Here is a 24,937-nt window from a genome sequence, read left to right as displayed (position 1 = left end):
TGCCTGGCTGATGTGGCTCAGGGGACTGAGCATCGTTCTGTCGACTGAGAGGTCCTGGTTTGATTCCCGGTCAGGGCATATGCCTGGGTTGCTGGCTCGATCCCCAGTCAAGAATGTGCGGGAGGCAGCCGATTTATGTTTCTCTCTCACATCAATGTTTCTATCGCTCTTGAAAAAAAAAATCAATAAAAACATATTTAAAAAACAATAGGCTTCTTAATGGCTAGACTAGGAAATAGGTTTTCTCTGAAAAAATGGCTTTGGGCCCTGGCCAGTTTGGCTCAGCGGTTAGAGCGTCGGCCTGCGGTCCGGAGAGACCCGGGTTCGGTTCCCGCTAAGGGCACGTACCTTGGTTGCAGTTTGTCCCCGGCCCTGGTTGGTCATGTGGGTGGCAGCCACTCGATGTGTCCCTTCACGTCGATGTTTCTCTCTCTCTCTCCCTTCCTCTCTCTCCCTCCCACTCTATCTGTATAAAAAAGGGAAAAATGTCCTTGGGTGAGGATAAAAAAAAAAAAAAATGGCTTTGGGGTTGAAGTAGATACTTTGCTTCTCCGTATCTGCATACACCTCTTTGAAGGAGGGAATTTAAGTTGCCAGACATTTTCTTCTAATCTTTTAGATTAAAAATGTATAAATCAAATTATTTTTCTTTCCATAGACAGAAACATCGTCTGTATACGGTCTAATCATCTGAAAAACATCCCTGAGAAACACAGTCAAGTGGCCCAGGTAATAAGGAACAAGGGCTGGTTGAAGATGACCCGGGGCATTGTAGTCTGGAACAGCAGCAGCCCTGACATTTTAATAATAGAGCTGCTTCAGGAGAGGTGGGGCTGTGTTCTGAAATTATATCTCTTAACGTGGAGAGAACATTTCTAGTGTTTCATTTCAGGGAGGGTGGAGAGGAGGAGAGAAAACTGCATCCATTACTGCAAATGTCAGACATCCAAGGAATTTTAATGGGAGGGAAGTATTAGGAAAGAGAGGTACTGCTGAGGGCAGTATAGCAAGTGACAGGTGTCTGAAATATTTGGAAGGCTAGTATTTTCGGCAGAACAGAATTGAGAATTATCATGAGACATGTTGGATTGATGGTAAAGCATCTACATCAGGAGGCTGGCCTCTGAGACATTTTTATGTCCTTTTGTTTTATGTGCCCACTATTTATTAAGTGCCTACTATGTGTAGGGCACTGTGCTCAGTGCTAGGGATCCAATGATGACTCAAATAGACATGATGCCTGCCCTCATGGAACTTAAACAGGCAAAAGCCTTACTCGTGATGACTGAACAGAACTCCCAGCTAAATATTCTTATTATCTGTTAATTCTTACCTGCACCCACCCTCCTAATGATTCAGGTTTTTGACAATTGGGTGGTGCCTTCTGATAGGACACCACATGATCTCCAAGATTTTCCTGCTAGGACACAGCTCCCTTTGTAGGATCTTTCTTCAGAAATCCTCCTACATGATCTTTGTCAGCTGATTCTCCCATTCTCTCCAGTGACTCTTCTAAACTCTTACCTCTCCTCAAATTTCCTACCTCATTGCCTTTACCCTTGCTCTTGGCAGATGACCATTTCTGGTTCTTCACTGAAAAATTAAGGCCATCAAATGAAAAATCCTTTTGCTGCTTCTCCTACCATCCACCAACTTTGCTAAAATTTTATCCCTCCTCCCCTCTTCTCAGTGAAAGGCCATCGGTCCTCTCCCTGGCCAGTGCTCTCCTTCCTTGAAACACCATCTTGAAATCATCTCCTCCCTCCTCAGGATCTTGCTCCTTCATTATATACCCTCTTTCTCCTGTTTCTTTACCTCCTTCCCCCCATATCTGTCTTCTCTTTTTTTTAGTTCATAAACATGTTAAATGTCTTCAATCTTTTTAAAAAATCTGATATTTCTTCCTTCTGCCCCCAACACTCCATGGAACTTCATCTTGCCAAAGTCATCATTTTGCCAAATCCAGTGGAAACTTTCTGCTCCTAACTTGCTCGACTTTTCTCTGCCATGGGCGCTATTTATTCTCATTTTCCTCCTTGAAACACTGTTTTTGTTTGGTTTCTGTGATACCATTTTCTGATGGTTTTCTTCCTATCTCACTGGCTACTTTTTAGTTTTTCTCATGGGATCTTTTCCTCTTCTCCTTTCCTACTATAAGTGTTGGTGTCCCCCAGGGTTCTGCCCTTGGCCTTCTTTTTAAATATATTCATGGGTGATTGTACCCATGTATAGCTGATGACTGGAATGACCACCTATAAATTGACAACTCTTTTTTTTTGTATCCTCACCCAAAGACATTTTTCCATTTTTTTGTTCAGATAGAGTGGGAGGGGGAGAGAGAGAGAGAAACATCAACATGAAAGGGACACATCGAGTGGCTGCCACCCACATGACCCAACCAGGGCCGGGGACAAACCGCAACCGAGATACGTGCCCTTAGCGGGAACCGAACCAGGGTCTCTCTGAACCGCAGGCTGGTGCTCTAACCGCTGAGCAAAACCGGCCAGGGCTAAATTGACAACTCTTAAACATATATAGTTGACCCTTGAACAATGTGGGGCTTAGGGGCACCAATTAACTGCACAGTTGAAAATCTACATATATGTTTTGACTCCCCCAAAGTTAACTACTAATAGCCTGCTGTTGACTAGAAACCTTACAGATGTTACAGATGTCCCCAAATTTTCCAATATATTTGTTATAAAAACCTGAATATAAGTGGACCCACGCAGTTTAATTGTCTGTTTAAGGGTCAACTGTATTTGCATTCTGGCTCCCTCTTGAACTGCATTTCCGAAGGCTACTGAAGATCCTCACCTAGCTGTCCTGCAGAGTTCTTCAAATCAGCATTGCTTTAGACGAAGGTTTCTCACCCTCCACAGTATTGGCATTTTGGGCTAGATAATTGTCTGTTGTGTGGGGCTGTTAGGTGCATTGTAAAATGTTAGTAGCATCCCTGACCTCTATGTACTACATTGCCATTAGTTTTGACAACCAAAAATATCTCCAGATGTCTTTGGGGAGCACGCTCACCTACATTTGAGAACCACTGCCTTTAAACTAAAGTTATCTTCTTTCCTTTCCAGATGTGCTTCTTTTGTTGTCACCTTATTAAATGGTAGCACCCTGTACTAGAAGCATGTGTCATCCTAGGCTCCTCTGTTTTAATTCTCCCTTCCTCCTCAGCCACATTTAATCAGTCTCCAAGTCCTGTGAGTTTTTCTTTGAAAAATATCTTGATTCCACCTTCTTCTCTCTATTTCCACTACCATGATCACCACCACCACTACCATCCTCTCTCGCCTCCAAACTGGCTTCACCGATTCTAGCCCCCTGCCTCAGTGTATTCTCCACACTGCAGCCAGAGCCATCTTTAAAATGCAAATGAATCATATAATTCTCCTTAAAATTCTGTAGCAGTTGCTTAATGGTTTTTAAAATAAACATTAAATTCCTTACCTTTTCCCTTAAAGAACTTCGTGATAAAGTCCCTGGCCTCATCTTCTGCCACATCTTCACATGTTTTCCTCTTTCCATTTGTATTGAACTAGAGTTAGCCTGCCAGCCTTACTCCTGCCTGAGGCTGTCCTCTTTCAGAATGCCCTCAGTTTTTGTTGCCGGGATTCTACTCCTGCTCTAAAGTTCATTTTAAAGCATCAGATCCTGTAGAACATCTCATCTGACTCCTCAGTCTGATTAAGGAGTCCCCCCTTCTGCACTCCTGTATCTCATTGTATATCTCTTCTTGTAGCACTTGTTACACCATATTGCATTCTTGTACTTTGGTGCTTCCCACACTGGATGTGGAGGTAGCAGCTATGTATTATTATTTTTAAAGGATTTTTGTTTGTTTACTACATCTGAAAAAGATGCATATACAAAGAATTGAGACATGAGAATGCATTGGTTCAACACTAATGAATCTACAAGAATTAGGATTTGGGGAAGGTGGAGAAGATTACTGAAACATTTTTAAAAATTGGAAACTGCAACCAAAATAAGCTGATAAAAATCCCTATTAACCTTTATGAAGAGTCTTCATAAGACTCTCTCTATGATTTTTATTTAACTAAAGAACCTTAATTGGCTGCTCTAGTGTTCCTCATGCAAAACAGAAATAAGGGGATTCCCTTGATTGGTCCCCATGTTGTTAAATGTTCTCCCCACCGTCACCCCATCCCAACTTCTTAATGAAGCGGTTCTCTGTCCTCATAACTTGAAAAGAATGTGAATCATTCCACATACATGTGTCTTCTAGCACCACACCTCATATATATCAGGTCTTCAGTTGTGTTCTAGGAACACCATATCATACGCTATTTAGCTGCACATCTATGCTAAGCATATAAGAGAATGATTGACAAGGAAAAACATTTTTTTTTAGTTATATACTTATTCCATTGGGTATATTTCAAAAGGTGCAATACTTTGCTTTCATTTATCAATGAAAGAAGTTAGACATTAACTTCAAAAAAAAAAAAAAAAAAAACCCCAGCAAATGACTAACAAATTTCCTTGAAAGTCAGTCACATACATAGTGCATCCTAGAAAAGAGGAGGGGCAAGACAGATTCCACCCACTTTCACTAAATACTGAACCTACTCAAGGGTGGAGGGAAAAGGCAACTTTCAAAAAGGAGTATGTTATTAAATGAGGCATTTACTATACTGCTTCCTAAGAGCACCAGGTGGGGAACATGTTTTTTATATTAGATCTAGGATGTGCAATGTGGAATCACTCCATCCTCCTGACCTAAAAGGCTGTCCAATGGTTAATGAATTTTTTTAATGACTAAATAAAAATACCCCCCATTCTCTTCCCCTCAAAATAAAAAAAAATCCTAGATATTCCAGATTGCTCTCTAGAGTGGAACTCAGGCCCTGGCCGGTTTGGCTCAGCGGTTAGAGCGTGGGCCTGCGGTCCGGAGAGACCCGGGTTCGGTTCCCACTAAGGGCACGTACTTCGGTTGCAGTTTGTCCCCGGCCCTGATTGGGTCGTGCAGGTGGCAGCCACTCGATGTGTCCCTTCACGTCGATGTTTCTCTCTCTCTCTCCCTTCCTCTCCCTCCCACTCTATCTGTACAAAAAATGGAAAAATATTCTCAGGTGAGGATAAAAAAAAAAAAAAAAATTAGAGTGGAACTCAGGAGCAACTTCAACAACCCAAATTAGTCTGTTACAGAGTCGTCACAAGCATGCCTTGCTTTTAAACAAAAAAAAAAGTTTTTTTTGAAACAATAATACATGTTTCTGACAATACACATTTACTCAAAATTAACTAGTATTGAGAGAGGGAAAGAGACCATACCTATGGGCCTTGTTTCACACAAGTGAGTATGGTAGGTGCAGGGCATTTATCATTATTGCAAAAAAAAATTTAATTTTTAATCTTGAGTTTGATTTCAACATTACTTTTGGCATGATGCCAATACCAGCTGTGCAGAAAGGGCTCTGGAGAGATGTTCATAGCAGCACACACCTGCAGTTCTTTTTCGGTTCTGGAGGATCCAGGGCAGCCAATATTACTTCATCAGATACATTCTTTTCTCTTTTTTTGAGGGAGAGAGGGAGGAAGAGAGAGAGAGAAACATCGATGTGAGAGAGACACATCGAGTGGTTGCCACCCACATGACCCCACCCGGGGCTGGGGACAAACCGCAACTGAGGTATGTGCCCTTAGCGGGAACTGAACCTAGGACTCTCCGGTCCACGGGCTGACGCTCTAACCACTGAGCAAAACCAGCCAGAGCATCAGATACATTCTTTAGGCCTTTCTCTGTGAATACAGAACACTCCACATACTTGATGGCATTCAGGTCATGGGCCAGCTTTTCAGTAGTCTCTGGAATGATAGGCTTCTGTTTGTTCTTGGCAATTTTTCAACAGTAGAGGGGTTATCTCTGAGATCAGTTTGGGTCCCAATAAGCAAGAAAGGAATCTTTGGACAGTGGTGAGTTATCTCTGGCACCCAGTTTTCTTTCATGTTTTCAAATGAGGATGGAGAGACCACTGAAATGCAGACTAGAAATACATCTGTTTGTGGATAACTCAATGGTCATAATCTGTCATTCTTTTGCCCTGCAGTGTCAGAAAGTCCAAGAGTATATGGCTTGCCACCAATCGTAACTGACTGCATAGTTGTCAAATAGAGTCAGTACATAGATAGAAATTTGTTTGTTATGTAGGATGTCAGGAGACATGTTTTACCAATGGCGCCATCACCCACAACAATGCATTTAATTGTCTGCATTGCTGAACCAGTTTTCTATCCACTTTAAATATTTCTTATCCGATGATGACCTCAGCTTTGCCAGAGCATTTGCAGCACTGCTCGGGGTCTCCTCAGCTGCTGGCAGCATCTGTGTATTATTTAACTTGGTAGCTTAGCTTTTAACATGCATTCAAACACATATTTGGTACATATCAAGTGTTTGGTGAATGAATACCTCTTTGCAGTATTTACCCAAGTTTCTAGCCCTTCCAGCTTCTGTTGGGCAAATTTCTACCCTCCACATTCATCCAGACAAATTCCTCTTCCCTGCAAAATTTGTTCTGGACCTAAGATCCAACCCAGTAGATACTCAGATACAGGCCAGATGCCCATTGTAATAATAATAGTATCAGATAGATAGACAGCATGCATTGGGCTATTCTCAGTTTGTTTATACCTTTGTTTCCCTTTACCTGTTACTGGTAGTATCATTCCATTACATTAAGATGATAGAATAGCCATAGTCTTTCCCAATTTGAGGTTTGAGTATCTAATTGAGGCTTAACTCAAAATGTGAATTTTATGGGAGCTGTCAGCCAGAGCACCAAGACCTAAGAAGGGGTCTTAACTATTATCAAAGAAATACAAATACCTAGTTTTTTTTTTTTTGTTTTTTTTTAATTTTATTTATTTATTTATTTTTTTGTTACAGATATTTTACCTTTTTACCCCATTGGCACCCCCCACCCCCCCTCCCCCCTGTCCCCGGCTTAGTTGTCCATGTCCATTGGTCATGCATACATGCATATAAGTTCTGTGGTTTATCTCTTCCCACCCCCCCACCCCCCATCCCCTCTTCTGAGGGATGTCAGTCTGTGCCCTACTTCCATGTGTCTGGGTCTACTGTATTCCTCAGACTGTTATGTTCATTATATTCCGTATATAAGTGAGATCATGTGGTATTTGTCTTTTTCTGCTTGGCTTCTTTCACTTAGGATAATACTTTCCAGGTCCCTCCATGTCGTCTCAAAGGATAAGAGATCTTTCTTTCTTACCGCTGCATAGTACTCCATTGTGTATATGTACCACAGCTTTTTGATCCATTCGTCTACTGGTGGACACTTGGGCTGTTTCCAGATCTTAGCTATTGTAAATAGTGCTGCTATGAACATGGGGGTACATATATTCTTCCTGATTGGTGTTTCAGGCTTCTTAGGGTATATTCCCAGCAGTGGGATCACTGGGTCGAATGGAAGTTCAATTTTTAATTTTTTGAGGTAGCACCATATTGTTTTCCATAGCGGCTGCACCAGTCTGCATTCCCACCAGCAGTGTATTAGAGTCCCCTTTTCTCCACACCCTCGCCAACACTTGTTGTTTGATGATTTGTTGATGGCGGCCATTCTGACAGGTGTGAGGTGATACCTCATAGTTGTTTTAATTTGCATCTCTCTGATGATTAGTGATGTTGAGCATTTCTTCATATGTCTCTTGGCCATTTGTATGTCCTGTTTGGAGAGGTGTCTATTCAGCTCCTCTGCCCATTTTTTAATTGGGTTCTTTGTCTTCCTTTTGTGGAGTTGTATGAGCACTCTGTATATACTGGAAATTAACCCCTTATCTGATACATCATTGGCAATGATGTTCTCCCATACAGTGGGTTGCCTTTCCATTTTGATGATTGTTTCTTTTGCTGTGCAGAAGCTTTTTAGTTTGATGTAGTCCCATGTGTTCATTTTCTCCTTTATTTCTGTTGCCTTAGGTGATGTATCAGTGAAAATTCTGCTCCGTATGATGTCCAAAATTTTGTTGCCTACATTTTCTTCTAGGATTTTTATGTATCCACAAGTTACATATAAGTCTTTTATCCATTTCGAATTTATTTTTGTGTATGATGTAAGTTAGTGGTCTAGCTTTATTTTTATTTTTTGCATGTAGCTGTCCAATTTTTCCAACACCATTTATTGAAGAGGCTATCTTTGCTCCACTGTATGCTCTTGCCACCTTTGTCAAATATTAATTGAGCGTATTGCCTTGGGTCCATTTCTGGGTTTTCAGTTCTGTTCCACTGGTCTATATGCCTGTTCTTGTGCCAGTACCAGGCTGTTTTGGTTACAGTCGCTTTGTAGTATAACCTGATATCTGGTATTGTGATCCCTCCAACTTTGTTCTTCTTTTTCAAGATTGCTGTGGCTATTCGGGGTCTTTTTTGGTTCCATATGAACTTTTGAAGTATTTGTTCTAGTTCTATGAAATATGTCGTTGGTATTTTGATGGGGATTGCGTTGAATCTATAGATTGCTTTGGGTAGTATGGACATTTTAATTATGTTAATTCTTCCAATCCATGAACAGGGTATGTGCTTCCACTTCTTTATATCTTCCTCTATTTCTTTTTTCAATGACCTGTAGTTTTCTGCAAATAGGTCTTTTACTTCTTTGGTTAAGTTTATTCCTAGGTATCGTAATTTTTTGGAGCGATGGTAAATGGGATTGTTTTTTCAGTTTCTCTTTCTGTGAGTTCATCATTGATGTACAAGAATGCCGTCGATTTCTTGACGTTAATTTTGTATCCTGCTACTTTGCCAAACTCATTTATTAAGTCTAATAGATTTTTGATGGAGTCTTTAGGGTTTTCTATGTACAATATCATGTCATCTGCAAATAATGACAGTTTCACTTCCTCCTTTCCAATTTGGATCCCTTTTATTTTTTCTTCATGTCTGATTGCTGTGGCTAAGACTTCCAGTACAATGTTAAATAAGAGTGGCGAAAGTGGACATCCCTGTCTTGTTCCTGTTCTTAATGGAAATGTTTTTAGTTTCTGTCCATTGAGTATGATGTTGGCTGTAGGTCTTTCATATATGGCCTTTATTATGTTGAGATATGATCCCTCTATTCCTACATTGCTGAGCGTTTTTATCAGAAATGGATGCTGGATTTTGTCGAATGCTTTTTCAGCATCTATTGATATGATCATGTGGTTTTTATTCTTCATTTTGTTTATGTGGTGTATCACGTTTATTGATTTGCGAATATTGTACCAGCCTTGCATCCCTGGAATGAATCCCACTTGGTCATGGTGAATAATTTTTTTGATGTATTTCTGGATCCGATTTGCTAGTATTTTGTTCAGGATTTTGGCGTCTATGTTCATCAGGGATATTGGCCTGTAGTTTTCTTTCTTCGTAGTGTCTTTTTCTGGTTTTGGAATTAGAATTATGCTGGCCTCATAGAACGTGTTTGGAAGTCTTCCTTCTTCTTGAATTTTTTGAAATAGTTTGAGGAGAATGGGTGTTAGTTCTTTTTTGAATGTTCGGTAAAACTCCCCCGTGAAACCATCTGGGCCTGGGCTTTTGTTTGCTGGGAGAGTCTTGATTACCTCTTCAATTTCCTTAGTTGTTATTGGTCTGTTCAAGTTTTCTATCTCTTCCGGGAATAGTTTTGGGAGACTGTGTGTTTCTAGAAATTTGTCCATTTCGCTGAGATTGTCGAATTTGTTGCCATATAGTTGTTCATAGTAGTTGTTAACGATCTTTTGTATTTCCGTGGTGTTGGTTGTTACTTCTCCTCTTTCATTTCTGATTTTGTGTATTTGGGTTCTCTCTCTTTGTTTCTTGGTGAGTCTAGCTAAGGGTCCATCTATCTTGTTTATCTTTTCGAAAAACCAGCTCTTTGTTTCATTGATCCTTTGAATTGTTTTTTTGGTCTCTATGTCATTTATTTCTGCTCTGATCTTTACTATTTCCTTTCTTCTACTTGCTCTGGGGTTTTCTTTTTGTTTGCTTTCTAATTCTTTAAGTTGTGAGGTTAGACAGTCAATTAGAAATTTTTCTTGTTTTTTGAGGTAGGCCTGTAGTGCTATGAACTTCCCTCTCAGAACTGCTTTCGCTGCATCCCATAGATTTTGTGTTGTTGTGTGTTCATTTTCATTGGTTTCCAGGAAGTTTTTAATTTCTTCCTTGATCTCCTCGGTGACCCATTCATTGTTTAATAACATGCTATTTAGTCTCCATGTGTTGAAATGTCTTTGCATGTTCTTTGTGCAATTGATTTCTAGTTTCATGCCATTGTGATCTGAGAAGATGCTTGATATGATTTCAATCTTCTTGAACTTGTAGAGATTTAGTTTGTGTCCTATCATGTGGTCTATCTTTGAAAATGTCCCATGTGCACTTGAGAAGAATGTGTATTCTGTAGTTTTGGGGTGTAATTCTCTGTAGATATCTATTAAATCCATTTGGTCTAGTGCTTCATTTAGAGTCTCTGTTTCCTTGCTAATTTTTTGCCTAGAGGATCTATCCAGTGCTGTCAATGGGGTGTTGAAGTCCCCTGCTATAATTGTATTGTTGTCGATTTCTCCTTGGAAGTCCTCCAGAAGATTTTTAATATATTTTGGTGCTCCTATATTGGGTGCATATATGTTTATCAAGGTTATATCTTCCTGTTGGATAGATCCTTTCAATATTATGTAGTGGCCGTCTTTGTCTCTAGTTATGGTCTTCATTTTGAAATCTATTTTATCAGATATGAGAATTGCTACCCCCGCTTTTTTTTGCTTTCCATTTGCTTGGAAAATTTTTTTCCATCCCTTCACTTTCAACCTATGTGAGTCTTTTGTTGAGAGGTGGGTCTCTTGTAAACAACATATAGATGAGTCATGCTTTCTTATCCAATCAGCTACTCTGTGTCTCTTTATGGGAGCATTCAATCCATTTACGTTTAAGGTGATTATTGATATGTACTTATTTATTGCCATTTTTGTTTAGTGTGGTTCCCTTTTTCTTCCCATTTCTACTGCTAATTACAGCAGTCCTTTTAACATTTCTTGCAGTGCTGGTTTGGTGCTAATGTATTCCCTTAGCTTTTTTTTGTCTGGGAAGCTCTTTATTTGATCTTCTATTTTGAATGATAGCCTTGCTGGGTAGAGTAGTCTTGGATTCAGATTCTTGTTTTTCATGACTTTGATTACTTCATGCCATTCTCTTCTGGCCTGTAGTGTTTCTTGTGAGAAGTCAGCTGAAAGCCTTATGGGGTTCCCTTTGTAGGTAACCTGTTGCTTATCTCTTGCTGCTTTTAGGATTCTCTCTTTGTCTTTAATTTGTGGCATTTTAATTACTATGTGTCTTGGTGTGGGCCTGTTTGGGTTCTTCTTACTTGGGACTCTCTGTGCTTCTTGAACTTGAATGCCTTCTTCCTTCACCAAATTAGGGAAGTTTTCTCTCACTATTTTTTTGAATATATTCTCTATCCCTTGCTCCTTTTCTTCTTCTTCGGGGACTCCTATGATACGAATATTATTACGTTTCCAGTTGTCCCATAGTTCTCTTAAGCTGTCTTCCTGTTTTTTAATAGTTTTTTCCTTTTGTTTTTCTGATTGGTTGATTTTTTCTACCCTGTCTTCTAATTCACTGATCCGGTCCTCAGCTTCCCCTACTCTGCTTTTTAAACCTTCCAATGTGTTTTTCATTTCGGATATGTCATTTTTATCTCTTCTTGTTGGTTTTTAATTTCCATTTGGCTTATTTTCAGTGTCTCTATGTCTTTACTCATGCTGTTCAGCTTCCTCAAGATCATGGCTCTGAATTCTAGCTCTGTTAACATGCCTAATTGCTCCACATTGATCTCATCTTCGGTGGAGGTGTCTTGCTCTTTCATTTGGCTTCTGTTTCTGTGTTTCACCATTTTAGCTATCACTGTGGGCTTTGGAGCCTGTCAAGTTCTCCCTGTGGGTGTTGGTGTTCTGCTGTTTGTGGCTCCCTCTCCTGTGTTTAGATGAGCGAGGGAGGACCCGCGTTGAACACCACTGTCAAGTCTTACTTTCCTGGTTAAAGTTGCCAGCCCAGGAAACGTACTGTTATCCTCTAGCTTTTTGCCTGGAGGCTAGCAGTCTAGGTTAATTGATGAGTTTTGGGTTGTCAGTTGATTGAAAAACTCCCTCTGGTGCTCAGCCAAGGGGCTTTCAGGAGGGTGGGGCAGATGCTGGTTGTTAGTGAGCCTCAATTAGCACTACAATGGCCCACAGGGTGGGGTTGGATCTCCGAGGGAGGGGCTGCTGCCTCTCTCAGAGCCCTGGGAAGAAGCAATGTGGCCACCGTCCTGAGTGGCTGCACTCAGCCAAAGCTCTGAGCGCCCTCCAAACCCCGAGTGTCCAGACACAGTTCCAGTCCAGTCTGCCCTCCCTCCGCCGGAGCCCAAGGTGAGTGGCTGTGGCTGTTTCAGCCTCTGTCCCGGCTGCGCTGTGGGGCCGCCTGGGAGTGTAACCCGAGGGCGCCGCTTACAGCTGAGGCCGCTGCCGAGCTGCCGACCGTGCGCTCCCAGCCCCGTCTCGCGCCTTCGCAATCCTACCGGGATGGAGTCAGTGTCCTGCGTTGTATGGTCCTCCAAGCTGCTTTTCTGTTGGTTTTTTCCGTCGATTTGTCTGTGTTATAGTTGTAATTCCAGTTTGGTTCTGGGAGACGGTTTCGGTTGCAGTTTGTCCCCGGCCCTGGTTGGTCGTGCGGGTGGCAGCCACTCGATGTGTCCCTTCACGTCGATCCTAGTTTTTTTTTTTAAATCCTCCCCTGAGTATATTTTTCCATTCATCTTCAGATAGAGTGGGAGGGGGAGAGAGAGAGAAACATCGATGTGAGAGAGGCACAGTGACTGATTGCCTCCTGCACGACCCCTACCAGGGCTGGGGACCAAACTGAAACTGAGGTACGTCCCCTTTTACCAGAATTGAACCCGTCACTCTTTGGTCCACGGGCTGATGCTCAAACCACTGAGCCAAACCGGCCAGGGTGCAAGTACATAGTTTTAAAAGTCAAATAATACTATAGGTTAGTGAGGAAAAATGGTGCTCCTCTGCCCTACCCCTCCTTACCTTGAGTTTTGTTCCTGAGAAACAATAGCAATTATTGTAGCTATTTCTTCTGGTGTTCTGTATTTCTAAATAGTACGTTATTTTGATATATTTTGATTTATCAAATTTACATATTATATGTTGATTGCCAGTTATGGCATATAAGAATTTTTTTCTCTGACTTTGTCTCCCCTTCCAAATTGCCTGTCTTATATTTTTATAGCACAATTTTTGGTTAAATTAATATTTAGTGTTTATATTGTTATGACTATGTAGATATTTACTCCTGAGCCAAGTAGGTATACTAAGATTTAATTTTTTTCTTTTCTTATTCTTTTATTTATTTATTTTATTACAGATGTCCCTCCTTTTTCCCCCATTGACACCCCCCTCCCCTCCACTGCACTGTTGTCTGTGTCCATTAGTTATGCATACATGCATATAAGTTCTTTGGTTTATCTCACCCCACCCCCAACCTCCTCACTCTGAGGTTTGTCACTCTGTTCCCTACTTCCATGTCTCTGGGTCTATTTGTTCGTCAATGTTACTTTGTTCATTATATTCCACAAATAAGTGAGATAATGTGAAACTTATCTTTTTCTGATTGATTTACTGTACTTAATATAATGCTCTCCTGGTCCCTCCATGTTGTCTTAAAGGGTAAGAAATCTTTCTTTATTACAGCTGCATAGTATCCCATTGTGTAAGTGAGCCACAGATTTTTTATCCACTCATCTACTAATGGACACTTGGGCTGTTTCCAGATCTTAGCTATTGTAAATAGTGCTGCTATGAACATAGGGCTGCATATATTCTTTCAGATTGGTGTTTCAGGCTTCTTAGAATATATTCCTAGAAGTGGAACCACTCAGTCAAATGGCAGTTCAATTTTGAATTTTTTTAGGAAACACCATGTTGTTTTCCATAGTGGCTGCACCAGTCTGCATTCCCACCAGCAGTAAATAAATGGTGTTGGGAAAATTGGACAGCTAAGTGCAAAAAATGACTATACCACCAACTTACACACGTACAAGAATAACCTCAAAATGGATAAAAGACTTAAATGTCATTTGTTAAACCATAAAAATCCTAGAAGAAATGTAAGCAGCAAAGTCTCAGACACATTACATAGCAGAATTTTCACTGATACATTGCCCAAGGCAACAGAAACAAAGGAAAAATTAGTACATGGGATTACATCAAACTAAAAAGCTCTGCACAGCAAAAGAAACCAGCATCAAAATGAAAAGGGAACCCACTGTATGGGAGACCATATTTGCCAATGATATATCAAATAAAGAGTGAATGTCCAAAATATATGAAATATTCATACAACTCAACAAAAGGAAGACAGACAATCCAATTAGAAAATGGGCAGAGGAACTGAATAGTCACTTCTCCAAACAGGACATAGAGATGGCCAGAGGCATGAAAAAATACTCAGTGTCACTAATCATCAGAGAGATGCAAATTAAAACAACTATGAGGTATCACCTCACACCTGCCAGAATGGCTGCCATAAGCAAATCATCAAATAAGTGCTGGCAAGGATGTGGAGAAAAGGGTACTTTATTCTTTTTATTTTACAAATTTTTATTTCATTTCATATTATGGGAAATTACAAGCATATTAAAATAGAAAATGGTATAGCAAACCAAAAATATCCATTACCAGCTTCAACAACTTATCAATATGTGTCCAACTTTTTTTCCTTTATTGATTTGAGAGAGAGAGAGAGGGAGAGAGAGAGAAACATCGATGGAGAGAACATCGATTAGCCGCCTCCTGCATGCCCACCACTGGGGATCAGGCCCACAATCTGGGCACGTGCCCTGACCGGGAATCAAACAGGCGACCTCTTGGTGCACGGGCTGATGCTCAACCACTGAGCCACACCGGTCAGGCAATATGTGTCCAATTTTATTTTATCTATACTGTCATCCACGTTTGGATTAGTTTGAGGCAAATTCCAGACATTGTATTATAAAAATATATATAAACACATACTTGAGAGTTAGTTCTAAAAGAAAGGCTTAGTTTTTAAACATAACTCCATTTTATTATTATGCCTAGAAACAAATGTTGATCCCATAATATCATCAAACATCCAGCAAATTTTCAGATTGTATGCTGACTTTTCTCATAAATCTTTATAGTTTGTTTGTTTAAATCAGTGGTCAAACAGAGTAAATAGATTGTGTTTAATAATGTCTCTTTTATTTAAAAAAAATTAAAAATATGTTTTTATTGATTTTAGAGAAAGAGGAAAGGAGAGGGAGAGAGAGATGGAAACATCAGTGAGAGAAAAACATATTGATTGGTTGCCTTCCACACGTCCCAGGGATTGAACCTGCAACCCAGGTACAGCCTGTGACCAGGTTCAAACCCTCAATCCTTTGGTCCGCAGGCCAATACTGTAACCATGGAGCCAAACCGGCCAGGGTTCTTCAGTCTCTTTTAATTTGTAAGTACTTCCTTCCTCTTAATTTATTTTTTGTCCCTGCAATTTATTTTTTGGAGAAACTGGTTTGTTTTCTGTGGAGATTCTCACATTCTGGATTTTCTGGTTGAATCCCTATGGTGTCACTTACCATTCTTCCTCTGTCCCCTGTGTTTCCTATAAACTGGTAGATCTGGAGTATTGATTAGATTTAGGTTTGATTATTGGCAAGAATGTTTTTATGAATATGTATCTCACGGGCTCTCTTTTGGTGCTGTTAAGATTGAACAGTGGATTCAGGTGTCATCAGCCTGATCTACTCATTAAAAAGTTCCCCATCATCTTTTCACCTACTGGTTTTAGCAGTCATTTGTGATCACTGTCTAGATCCATGATTTCCTGAGGGGATGCATGTGTTGATATTCTTAGTCTATCATGCTTTCTTCATTTATTAGCTAGAATTCTTCTTTTTTTTATCCTCACCCGAGGATATTTTTCCATTTTTTGTACAGATAGAGTGGGAGGGAGAGAGAGGAAGGGAGAGAGAGAGAGAAGCATCAACGTGAAGGGACACATCGAGTGGCTGCCACCCGCACGACCAACCAGGGCCGGGGACAAACTGCAACCGAGGTACGCGCCCTTAGCGGGAACCGAACCCGGGTCTCTCAGGACCGCAGGCCGACGCTCTAACCGCTGAGCCAAACCGGCCAGGGCTATTAGCTAGAATTCTTCTAAAATAATTTTTATTATGAACTATTTGGTTACCCCGGGTACTCATACAAGAAAGATAGTATACGAATGGATAAAAAAGCTGTGGTACATGTACACAGTGGAGTACTATGCAGTTGTAAGAAAGAAAGATCTCTTATCCTTTGAGACGACATGGAGGGACCTGGAAAGTATTATCCTAAGCAAAACAAGCCAAACAGAGAAAGACAAGTATCATATGATCTCACTTATTTGTGGAATATAATGAACATAACAGCCTGAGGAATGGGGTAGTCCCAGAGACGTGGAAGCGGGGTACAGACTGACAATCCCCAGAAGAGGGGGTGGTGGGGGAGAGATAAACCACAAAATTTATATGCATGTATGCATGAACAATGGACATTGACAACAAAGCTGGGGACAGGGCGGGGAGGGAGAGGGAGTAGGGTGTCAATGGGAGAAAAAGGAGAAACATCTGTAACAAAAACAAATAAATTAAATTAAAAAATGGGAAGAAAAAAAAATTAAAAAAAAAAGAAAATTGAAGGAAACAAACAGAACAAAGAAAGATAGGATAAATCCTTGGCTTTTTCACCTTCCTCAAAAGATGATCAGTTAAATTTGTTTTGGTATCATTATGAACTCATGTACTTTTAAAATACTTGATATGTTTCAATTTACTGCAGATAATATTTTTTAGTACTCAAATTGCTCCATTTTTGGCCATTTGGAACCTCTTTAAGTTGCCTCAGAACCCAAATAGCTCTGGTAGTTCTGGAATAATAAGATAATTCTAGCCCATCTAAGTCTATTTTCTGCCTAAGACTCACAGTCAGCCATTTCTTCAAGGTATCCTTGTCTCTTTTAGTGGGAAATAGTATTTGGAGGCCCACAGTATAGGTTGCTAGGAGGTGCTCATTTATATTGGATTGGTCATATTTCAAAGACCTTTGTAGTGGACAGATTTAGGGAATATTTTTATTTTTTTATCATTTTTTAATTTTTTTGGTACGTGCCCCTAGTGGGAACCAAACCCGGGACTCTCTGATCTGCAGGCTGACACTCCAACCACTGAGCCAAACCAGCCAGGGCAGGGAATATTTTTTAAAGAGAAAATATATCATGAATTCATAATATCAAATTAGTGAGATCAAATTTAGAATGACAGAGTTTTTACTTAAATCCTTTTGGTTTTATATTTTTATCTCTTGTCTCTTACAATAAACATTTTAGCCCTGATAATGTTAAGGCAATTACTTTTTTATTTCATCCATGTGTGTATATAATTTTGGAATAACAGTATCAATATTATTACTAAAAAGTGATTACTGAAAAGAGCTCAGGGTTTCTGTCCAGTTCTTTTTGTCAAATTATTGTGCCTCTTGAAATAATTTGTCTTTGTAGTTAAGCCAATAACTTGATACACAGGTTTTTAAATTTTTCATTTTGCTTGCTTTTAAATTTCAGGGGTTGATTTTTTTCTTTTTTTCACTTTGGTTAAGTTTTGTTTTATAATTAAGAAAAATATTTACATGATTCCAAAGTCAAATCTACAAAATAAAGATTCATTTAAAGTGGTTTTTCACCACTGTCCCTTTTACCCAGTTACATCCCTCCTTCTGTGGGTTACAATTGTTACTCATTTTTGCTTATTTTAAAAAACAAAAATATATTTGTATCCCTCCCTTTTCTTGGCTGAAAGGTAGCTTAAAATGGATACCGTTCTGCATCTTGGTTTTATTCCATATAATAATACACCTTATTTTATAGCTACATTGTTCCATATGGTGTGATGGATTTTACAACTTTTTGTTTTCTTTTCTTTATTGATTTGAGAGAGAGAGAGGAAAAGAGAGGGAGAGAGAGATAAAAACATCAATGTGAGAGAACATGGATTGGCCGCCTCCTGCATGCCCCCCACTGGGGATCAGGCCCACAACCTGGGCATGTGCCCTGACCAGGAATCATACCGACCTCTTGCTGCATGGGTCGATGCTCAACCACTGAGCCACACCAGCCAGGCACAACTTTTCATTTTTATTGGCATGAATAATTACCTTAGTTTTCTATGAACTTATCGGTAATTTGTTTTCTAGGTGCTTTAAAAGCTCTGTCAAAGATTCATCAATATTTTCCATATACTTCAAAACTTGAGTTCAATTTTTCCCCTGAAGATCTTTTCCTAAGAGTTTTCTATCCTAGGCTCCCAACACCTTCTGCATGGCTATTATCCTGAGACTCCTTTTGCTGCTATCCTGTCTTGTCTCCCCTGTTTTTTAGATCCCATCTTTCTTTTTCTGGTTTACACCTCATTTGGCTGTAGTATGAACTCCATTACCTTCCTGAGGAAGAGTACCTAAGGGGTAAAGTTTTAGAGTCTTTGCATGTCTATAAATGTCTTCTTTGTTTTCTGACATGTGACTGAGATTTTTATAGATTTCAAATTCTAAGCTTGAATCATTTGCCTTTATAAATATGAAGACATGGTTTCCTTGTCATCTGGCCTCCAACGTTTTTGTGTAAGTCCAGGTGATACTTTAAGGCTGAATCCTTTGTAGATATTCTCTCCCCTCTTTCCATCCCCCCCCCCCCAGAAGCTTGTAGGAAATTTCTTTATCCCTGAAACTTCATGACCTCATGGACCTTTTTTTCATTCATTGTGGTGGGCAACTTTCTAGGTCTTGTCACTCTGGAAACAAATACTTTCAGATGTGAGAAATTTTCCTGTATTATTTCTTATCTCCTTCTTTTGTTTTCTATTTTCTTTCTATACCTCCTATCATTTGGACTTTGGACTTCATGTATTAATTCTATAATCTGCTACTCATTCCTCTACTATTTTGCATTTCTTTGCTTTTTTGTGAAATTTTCTTGACATAAATGCCAACATCTTTATAGAATTTTTTTTTACTATCCTACATTTAGTTTTCAAAAGATTTTTCTTGTTCTCTGATTGTTACTTTAAGTAATATAATATAGTAATATGTGTGTGTGTGTTTCTGTTCTTTGAATAGTCTGTTTTCTTCAGGAATTTTTTGCTGTTTGTTTTGGGCATTGTCTTTCACAATGGAAGCTTTATCAAACAGCTGGTGGTACTTGGCTGACTTTATATTTAAGAGTGAGACCTTAAAAGAGTGATCAGCAATTTACCTTGAGTGGATTTGTTAATTCGTGGCTTCACTGCTGTGAATTTTATGTGTGGGGGTTCCCCTTTGTGTCTGTCTCAGGAGGTCATTACTCTAGAGCTATTCAGTTTCATGAGAAAATCATCAAGTTTCCTGCCTGGCTGCTGGCCTTGTAGAATTTGGGTATGGAAGGAGGGTGGGGTTCCCAACCATTAAGAATGAAAATTTACATTGAAACTTTCTGTTTCCACTTTTCCACCACCACTACTGTCCTTGGTAGCTCCAAATTCAGAGATTTTGTGGGTTCATTTTTTCATGAGAAAAAAAAACACTCCAGTCTCCTCTTAGAAGAGGATGGACATTCTTGGTAGGATGAGGATATTTGCCAGTTTTGTGTCTAGACTTTCAACCAAACCTTGTTTTTAGCCCTGTACCTTACCTCATCTCTGCCTCCTCCAGTATCTTGCACCTTGAAGTTTGAGACTTCCTAGGGCTATGTGGAACAGATAAGCCTTATATCTCATCAGGTCCCCCTTTTTAGGCAATCAAGATGTAGCTTCCTTCATCTTACTAAGAAAGTTGTCACTATAATCTGTTTTCCATCTTCTAAGACTTTATTTAGTTTGCCCTTATTGTCTTTTATCTTTGTTATTTCTTTCATTTATTCATTAAAAAAATACTATTGAGTACCTACGAGGACCTCACACTATTATAGGTGCTTAGGATACAATAATGACAAAAATATTCCTTCCCTAGTGGGACTTACATTTTAGTGGGAAGAGACATATTTCAAAAGAACCAAACACACAGTGAAATAAATTATATGGTATGTTAGAAGGTGATAAGTGTGGCTGTGGTCTGACTGTGTCCCCCAGAATTTCATATGTTGAAATTCTAACCCTGAAGGTGATAGTATTAGGAGGTGGGTACTTTAGGGGTGATTGGGTCATGAGGGTGGAGCCCTCATGATTAGGATTAGTGCCTTATAAAAGAGATTCCAGAGAGCTAGCTTATCACTTCTGCTATATGAGTTTATAGTAAAAAGACTATGAGGAAGTGGGCTCTCATAAGATACTGAATCTGCCAGCATCTTGGACTTCCACAGTCTCCAGGACTGTGAGAAATAATTTTTCTTGTTTGGAAACCATACAATTTATGGTATTTTTGTTACAGCAGCCCAACTGGACTAAGACAAGTGCCATGGAGAAAATATAGCAGGATCAGAAGGATAAGCAGTTTTAGGCCCTGGCCAGGTGGCTAAGTTGCTTGGAGCATTGTCCTGTACAATGAAGGGTTATAAGTTTGATTCCTGGTCAGGACAAATACCTAGGTTGCTGGTTTGATCCCCCCTGGGAGGATGTATGGAAGACAACCGATTGATGTTTCTTACATTGATGTTTCTCTCTCTCTCTCTCTCTCTCTCTCTCTCTCTCTCTCTCCCTCTCTCTCTCCGTCTCCCCCCTCACTTCCTCTTCCTCTTCCTTCCTCTCTCTCTAAAATCAATAAACATATCTTCAGATGAGGATAAAAAAAGTTCTTGGGCTGGAGGAGGTGTGGTTTGTCATTTTAAATAGAGTCAAAGTAGGCTTTATCAGGAAGGTGACATTTGAACAAGCAGTGGCTCTCAACTGAGGGCAGTTTTGCCCTGCAGGGGACATTTGGCAATATGTGGAGACAGTTTTGGTTGTCACCATAAGGGAGATAGTTTGGTGGTGCTACTGGCACTTAGTGGGTAAAGAACAGGGATGCTGCTAAACATTCTACAATGCACAGGAGGGTCCCTCACAATAAAGAATTATCTCCCCCCAAATGACAATAGTGCCAAGGTTGAAATACCTTGGAATTGATATTTAAAGGAAGTGAAGGTGTGGCCTGGCTGGCGTGGCTCAGTGGTTAAGCATTGACCCATGCACCGATAGGTGGCCAGTTTGATTCCCAGTCAGGGCACATGCCCAGGGTGTGGGCCAATCCCCAGTGGGGGGCATGCAGGAGGCAGCCAATTGATGTCCTCTCTCATCGGTGTTTCTCTCTCTCTCCCTCTCCCTTTCTCTCTCTAACATCAATAAAAAAATAAAATAAAGGAAGTGAAAGTGTGAGCCATGCATACAGCTGAAGAATCTTTTAGGCAAACAGAACAGCCATGGCAGAGGCCCTAAGACTGTGAGTGTGGCAAGCTTTTTGAAGAAACTGAAAGTAGTCCTATAAGAGTAGAAGGAGATGAGGTAAGATGGTTAATGGGGGCCAGATCATGTAGTGCCTCAGGGGTCATTGTAGGGACTTTGCCTCTTACTCTGAGCCACTGAAGAATTTGATGAGGGAATGTCATGATGTGACTTCGGTATTTAACAGGGTCACTCTGGTTGTTGTATTGTGTATGGGGTTATTGGGGCATGGGTAGAAGCAGGGAGAGAGCAGTTAGGAGGCTGTGGCAATAATGATGAGAGATTATATACACCAGTGGTTGTAGCAGTGGAGGTAGATATATCTTGAAGATAGAGCAACAGAATTTTCTGAAGGATTGAATGAAAGGTGCAAGAGAAAGAGAACAGTAAAAAATGGCTTCAGGTTTTAGGGGGAGCAACTTGAATTATGGAGTTACTATAAACTGAGATGGGAAAAACTGTGGTAGAGGAGATTTGGGAAGAATTAACAGTTCGGTTTTAGAATGGTGCACTTGAAATACATATTACACATCTAGTGGAGATGTTAAATAGGGAGTTTGATATACTAGTATGGGGTTTAAGACTTAGAAATCCAGGATTTGTTAACATGTAGGTATTATTTAAAATCACAAGACTGGAAGAGATCACCAAGGGAGTGAGAGCAGATAGGGGAGACCATGGACCTTACCTGGGGGCACTCCCATTTTAAAAGGTCTGGGAAGACAGGGGGAGTGGGAATGAGTAAAGGAGGCTGAGAAAGAGCTGCAAGTGAGGTCAGAGGACCAGGAGAATATGGGGGTCAAGAAGATAATTGAAGACAGTGAATCAAGAGAAGGGGCTCATCAGCTGTGTCAAATGCTACTAGTAAGATGAGACCTGAGAATTGACCATTGAACTGCATAACAAAGTCATTGATCACTTTAATGTGAACTGTTCTGATGGACTGGAGGGAACCTGATTCAAGTGGCTAAATGAAAGGAGAGGAACAGGAGGCAGTGAATACATTTGACCTTTGAACAATACTGGGGGTGGTGTTAGGGGCGTCCTCTGCATATAACTTTGTTGTTGTTGTTGTTGTTAATCCTCACCTGAGGATATTTTCCATTGATTTTCAGCTAGAGTGGAAGGGAGGGAGGGAGAGAGAGAGAGAGGGAGAAACATCAGTGTGAAAGAGATACATCAATTGGTTGCTTCCTGCACAATCCTGACCAGGGATTGAACCTGCAACCCAGGTACGTGCCCTTGACTGAAACTTGAATCCATACCCTTCAGTCTGCAGGCCAATGCTCTAATCGCTGAGCCATTTCAATCAGGGCTGCATATAACTTTTGACTCTCCCAAAACTTAACTACCAGTAGCCTACTGTTGACCATAGGCGTTACTGATGAGATAAAGTCAATTAACACATATTTTATATATGTATTATATACTGTATTCTTATAATAGAGTACTTAAACTGGAGGTCTTAGCCATGTCAACCAGACATGAAGAAAAAATAAAAGGGATGCAAATTGGAAAGGAGGAAGTGAAACTGTCATTATTCGCAGATGACATAATATTATACACAGAAAACCCTAAAGACTCCATCAGAAATCTACTAGACTTAATAAATGAATTTGGCAAAGTAGCAGGATACAAAATTAATGTCAAGAAATTGACAGCATTCTTATACACCAATGATGAACTCACAGAAAGAGAAACTAAAAAAACAATCCCATTTACCATCACAGCAAAACATTTAAGATACCGAGGAATAAACTTAACCAAAGAAGTCAAGGACCTATTTGCAGAAAACTACAGGACATTGAAAAAAGAAATAGAGGAAGATATAAAAAAGTGGAAGCACATACCTTGTTCATGGATTGGAAGAATTAACATCATTAAAATGTCCATACTACCCAAAGCAATCTATACATTCAATGCAATCCCCATCAAAAAACCAACGACATACTTCACAGAACTAGAACAAATACTTCTGAAGTTCATATGGAACCAAAAAGACCCCAAATAGCCACAGCAATCTTGAAAAAGAAGGACAAAGTGGGCAGGATCGCAATACTGGATATCAAGTTATACTACAAAGCTACTGTAATCAAAACAGCCTGGTACTGGCACAAGAACAGGCATATAGACCAGTGGAACAGAACAGAGAACCCAGAAATGGACCCAAGGCAATATGCTCAATTAATATTTGACAAAGGTGGCAAGAGCATACAGTGGAGTAAAGGCAGCCTCTTTAATAAATGGTGTTGGGAAAATTGAACAGCTATATGCAAAAAAATGAAACTAGACCATCAACTTACACCTTACACAAGAATAAACTCAAAATGGATAAAACACTTAAGTGTGACTCATGAATCCATAAAAATCCTAGAAGAAAATGTAGGCAACAAAATTTCAGACATCAAACGCAGTAGAATTTTCACTGATACATCACCTAAGGCAACAGAAACAAAGGAAAAATTGAACACATGGGACTACATCAAACTAAAAACCTTCTGCACAGTAAAAGAAACAAGCATCAAAATGGAAAGGCAACCCACTGTATGGGAGAGCATCATTGCCAATGATACATCAGATAAGGGGTTAATTTCCAAAATATATAGAGTGCTCATACAACTCAACAAAAGGAAGACAAAGAACCCAATTAAAAAGTGGGCAGAGGAACTAAATAGACACCTCTCCAAACAGGACATATAAATGGCTAAGAGATACATGAAGAAATGCTCAACATCACTAACCATCAGAGAGATGCAAATTGAAACAACAATGAGGTATCACCTCACACCTGTCAGAATGGCCGCTATCAAGAAATCATCAAACAACAAGTGTTGGCGAGGGTGTGGAGAAAAGGGGACTCTGGTATACTGCTGATGGGAATGCAGACTGGTGGAGCCACTATGGGAAACACTATGGTGTTACCTCAAAAAAATTAAAAATTGAACTGTCATTTGACCCAGTGATCCCACTTCTAGGAATATATGCTAAGAAGCCTGAAACATCAATCAAAAAGAATATATGTATCCCTATGTTCATAGCAGCTCTATTTACAATTGCTATGATCTGGAAACAGCCAAGTGGGTAAAAATGCAGTGGTACATATACACAATGGAGTACTATGCAGCTGTAAGAAAGATCTCTTATCCTTTGAGATGACATGGAGGGACCTGGAAAGTGTTATCCTAAGCGAAACAAGCCAAGCAGAGAAAGACAAATATCATGATCTCACTTATTTGTGGAATATAATGAACAGAACAGCCTGAAGAACAGAGTAGTCCCAGAGACGTAGAAGTAGGGTATAGACTGACAATCTCCAGAAGAGGAGGTGGGTGGGGAGAGATAAACCACAGAATTTTTATGCATGTATGCATAACCAATGGACCTGGACAACAAAGCTGGGGATAGGTCAGGGAGGGAGTGGGAGTAGGGTGTCAATGGGAGAAAAAAAA

General features: G+C 39.9%; 1 protein-coding gene and 1 pseudogene across 2 annotated transcripts in view; one reads left to right on the top strand and one right to left on the bottom strand.

The window, feature by feature from the left end:
* The window catches only part of TRMT2B (tRNA methyltransferase 2 homolog B), a 55,710-nt gene that overhangs the window by 4,582 nt on the left and 26,191 nt on the right, over nucleotides 1-24,937 (top strand). For both annotated transcript variants that reach the window (XM_036270903.1, XM_036270904.1), the window contains exon 5: nucleotides 659-729. In XM_036270903.1, coding sequence (XP_036126796.1) covers nucleotides 659-729 — 71 coding nt within the window. The remainder of the gene's footprint in view (nucleotides 1-658; nucleotides 730-24,937) is intronic.
* On the bottom strand, nucleotides 5,463-6,249 carry LOC118635892 (annotated as a pseudogene).

This window comes from Molossus molossus, unplaced genomic scaffold (genome assembly GCF_014108415.1).
Source record: "Molossus molossus isolate mMolMol1 unplaced genomic scaffold, mMolMol1.p scaffold_m16_p_2, whole genome shotgun sequence".
Taxonomy (NCBI): Eukaryota; Metazoa; Chordata; class Mammalia; order Chiroptera; family Molossidae; genus Molossus; species Molossus molossus.
This window is presented reverse-complemented; position numbering and strand designations above follow the sequence as displayed.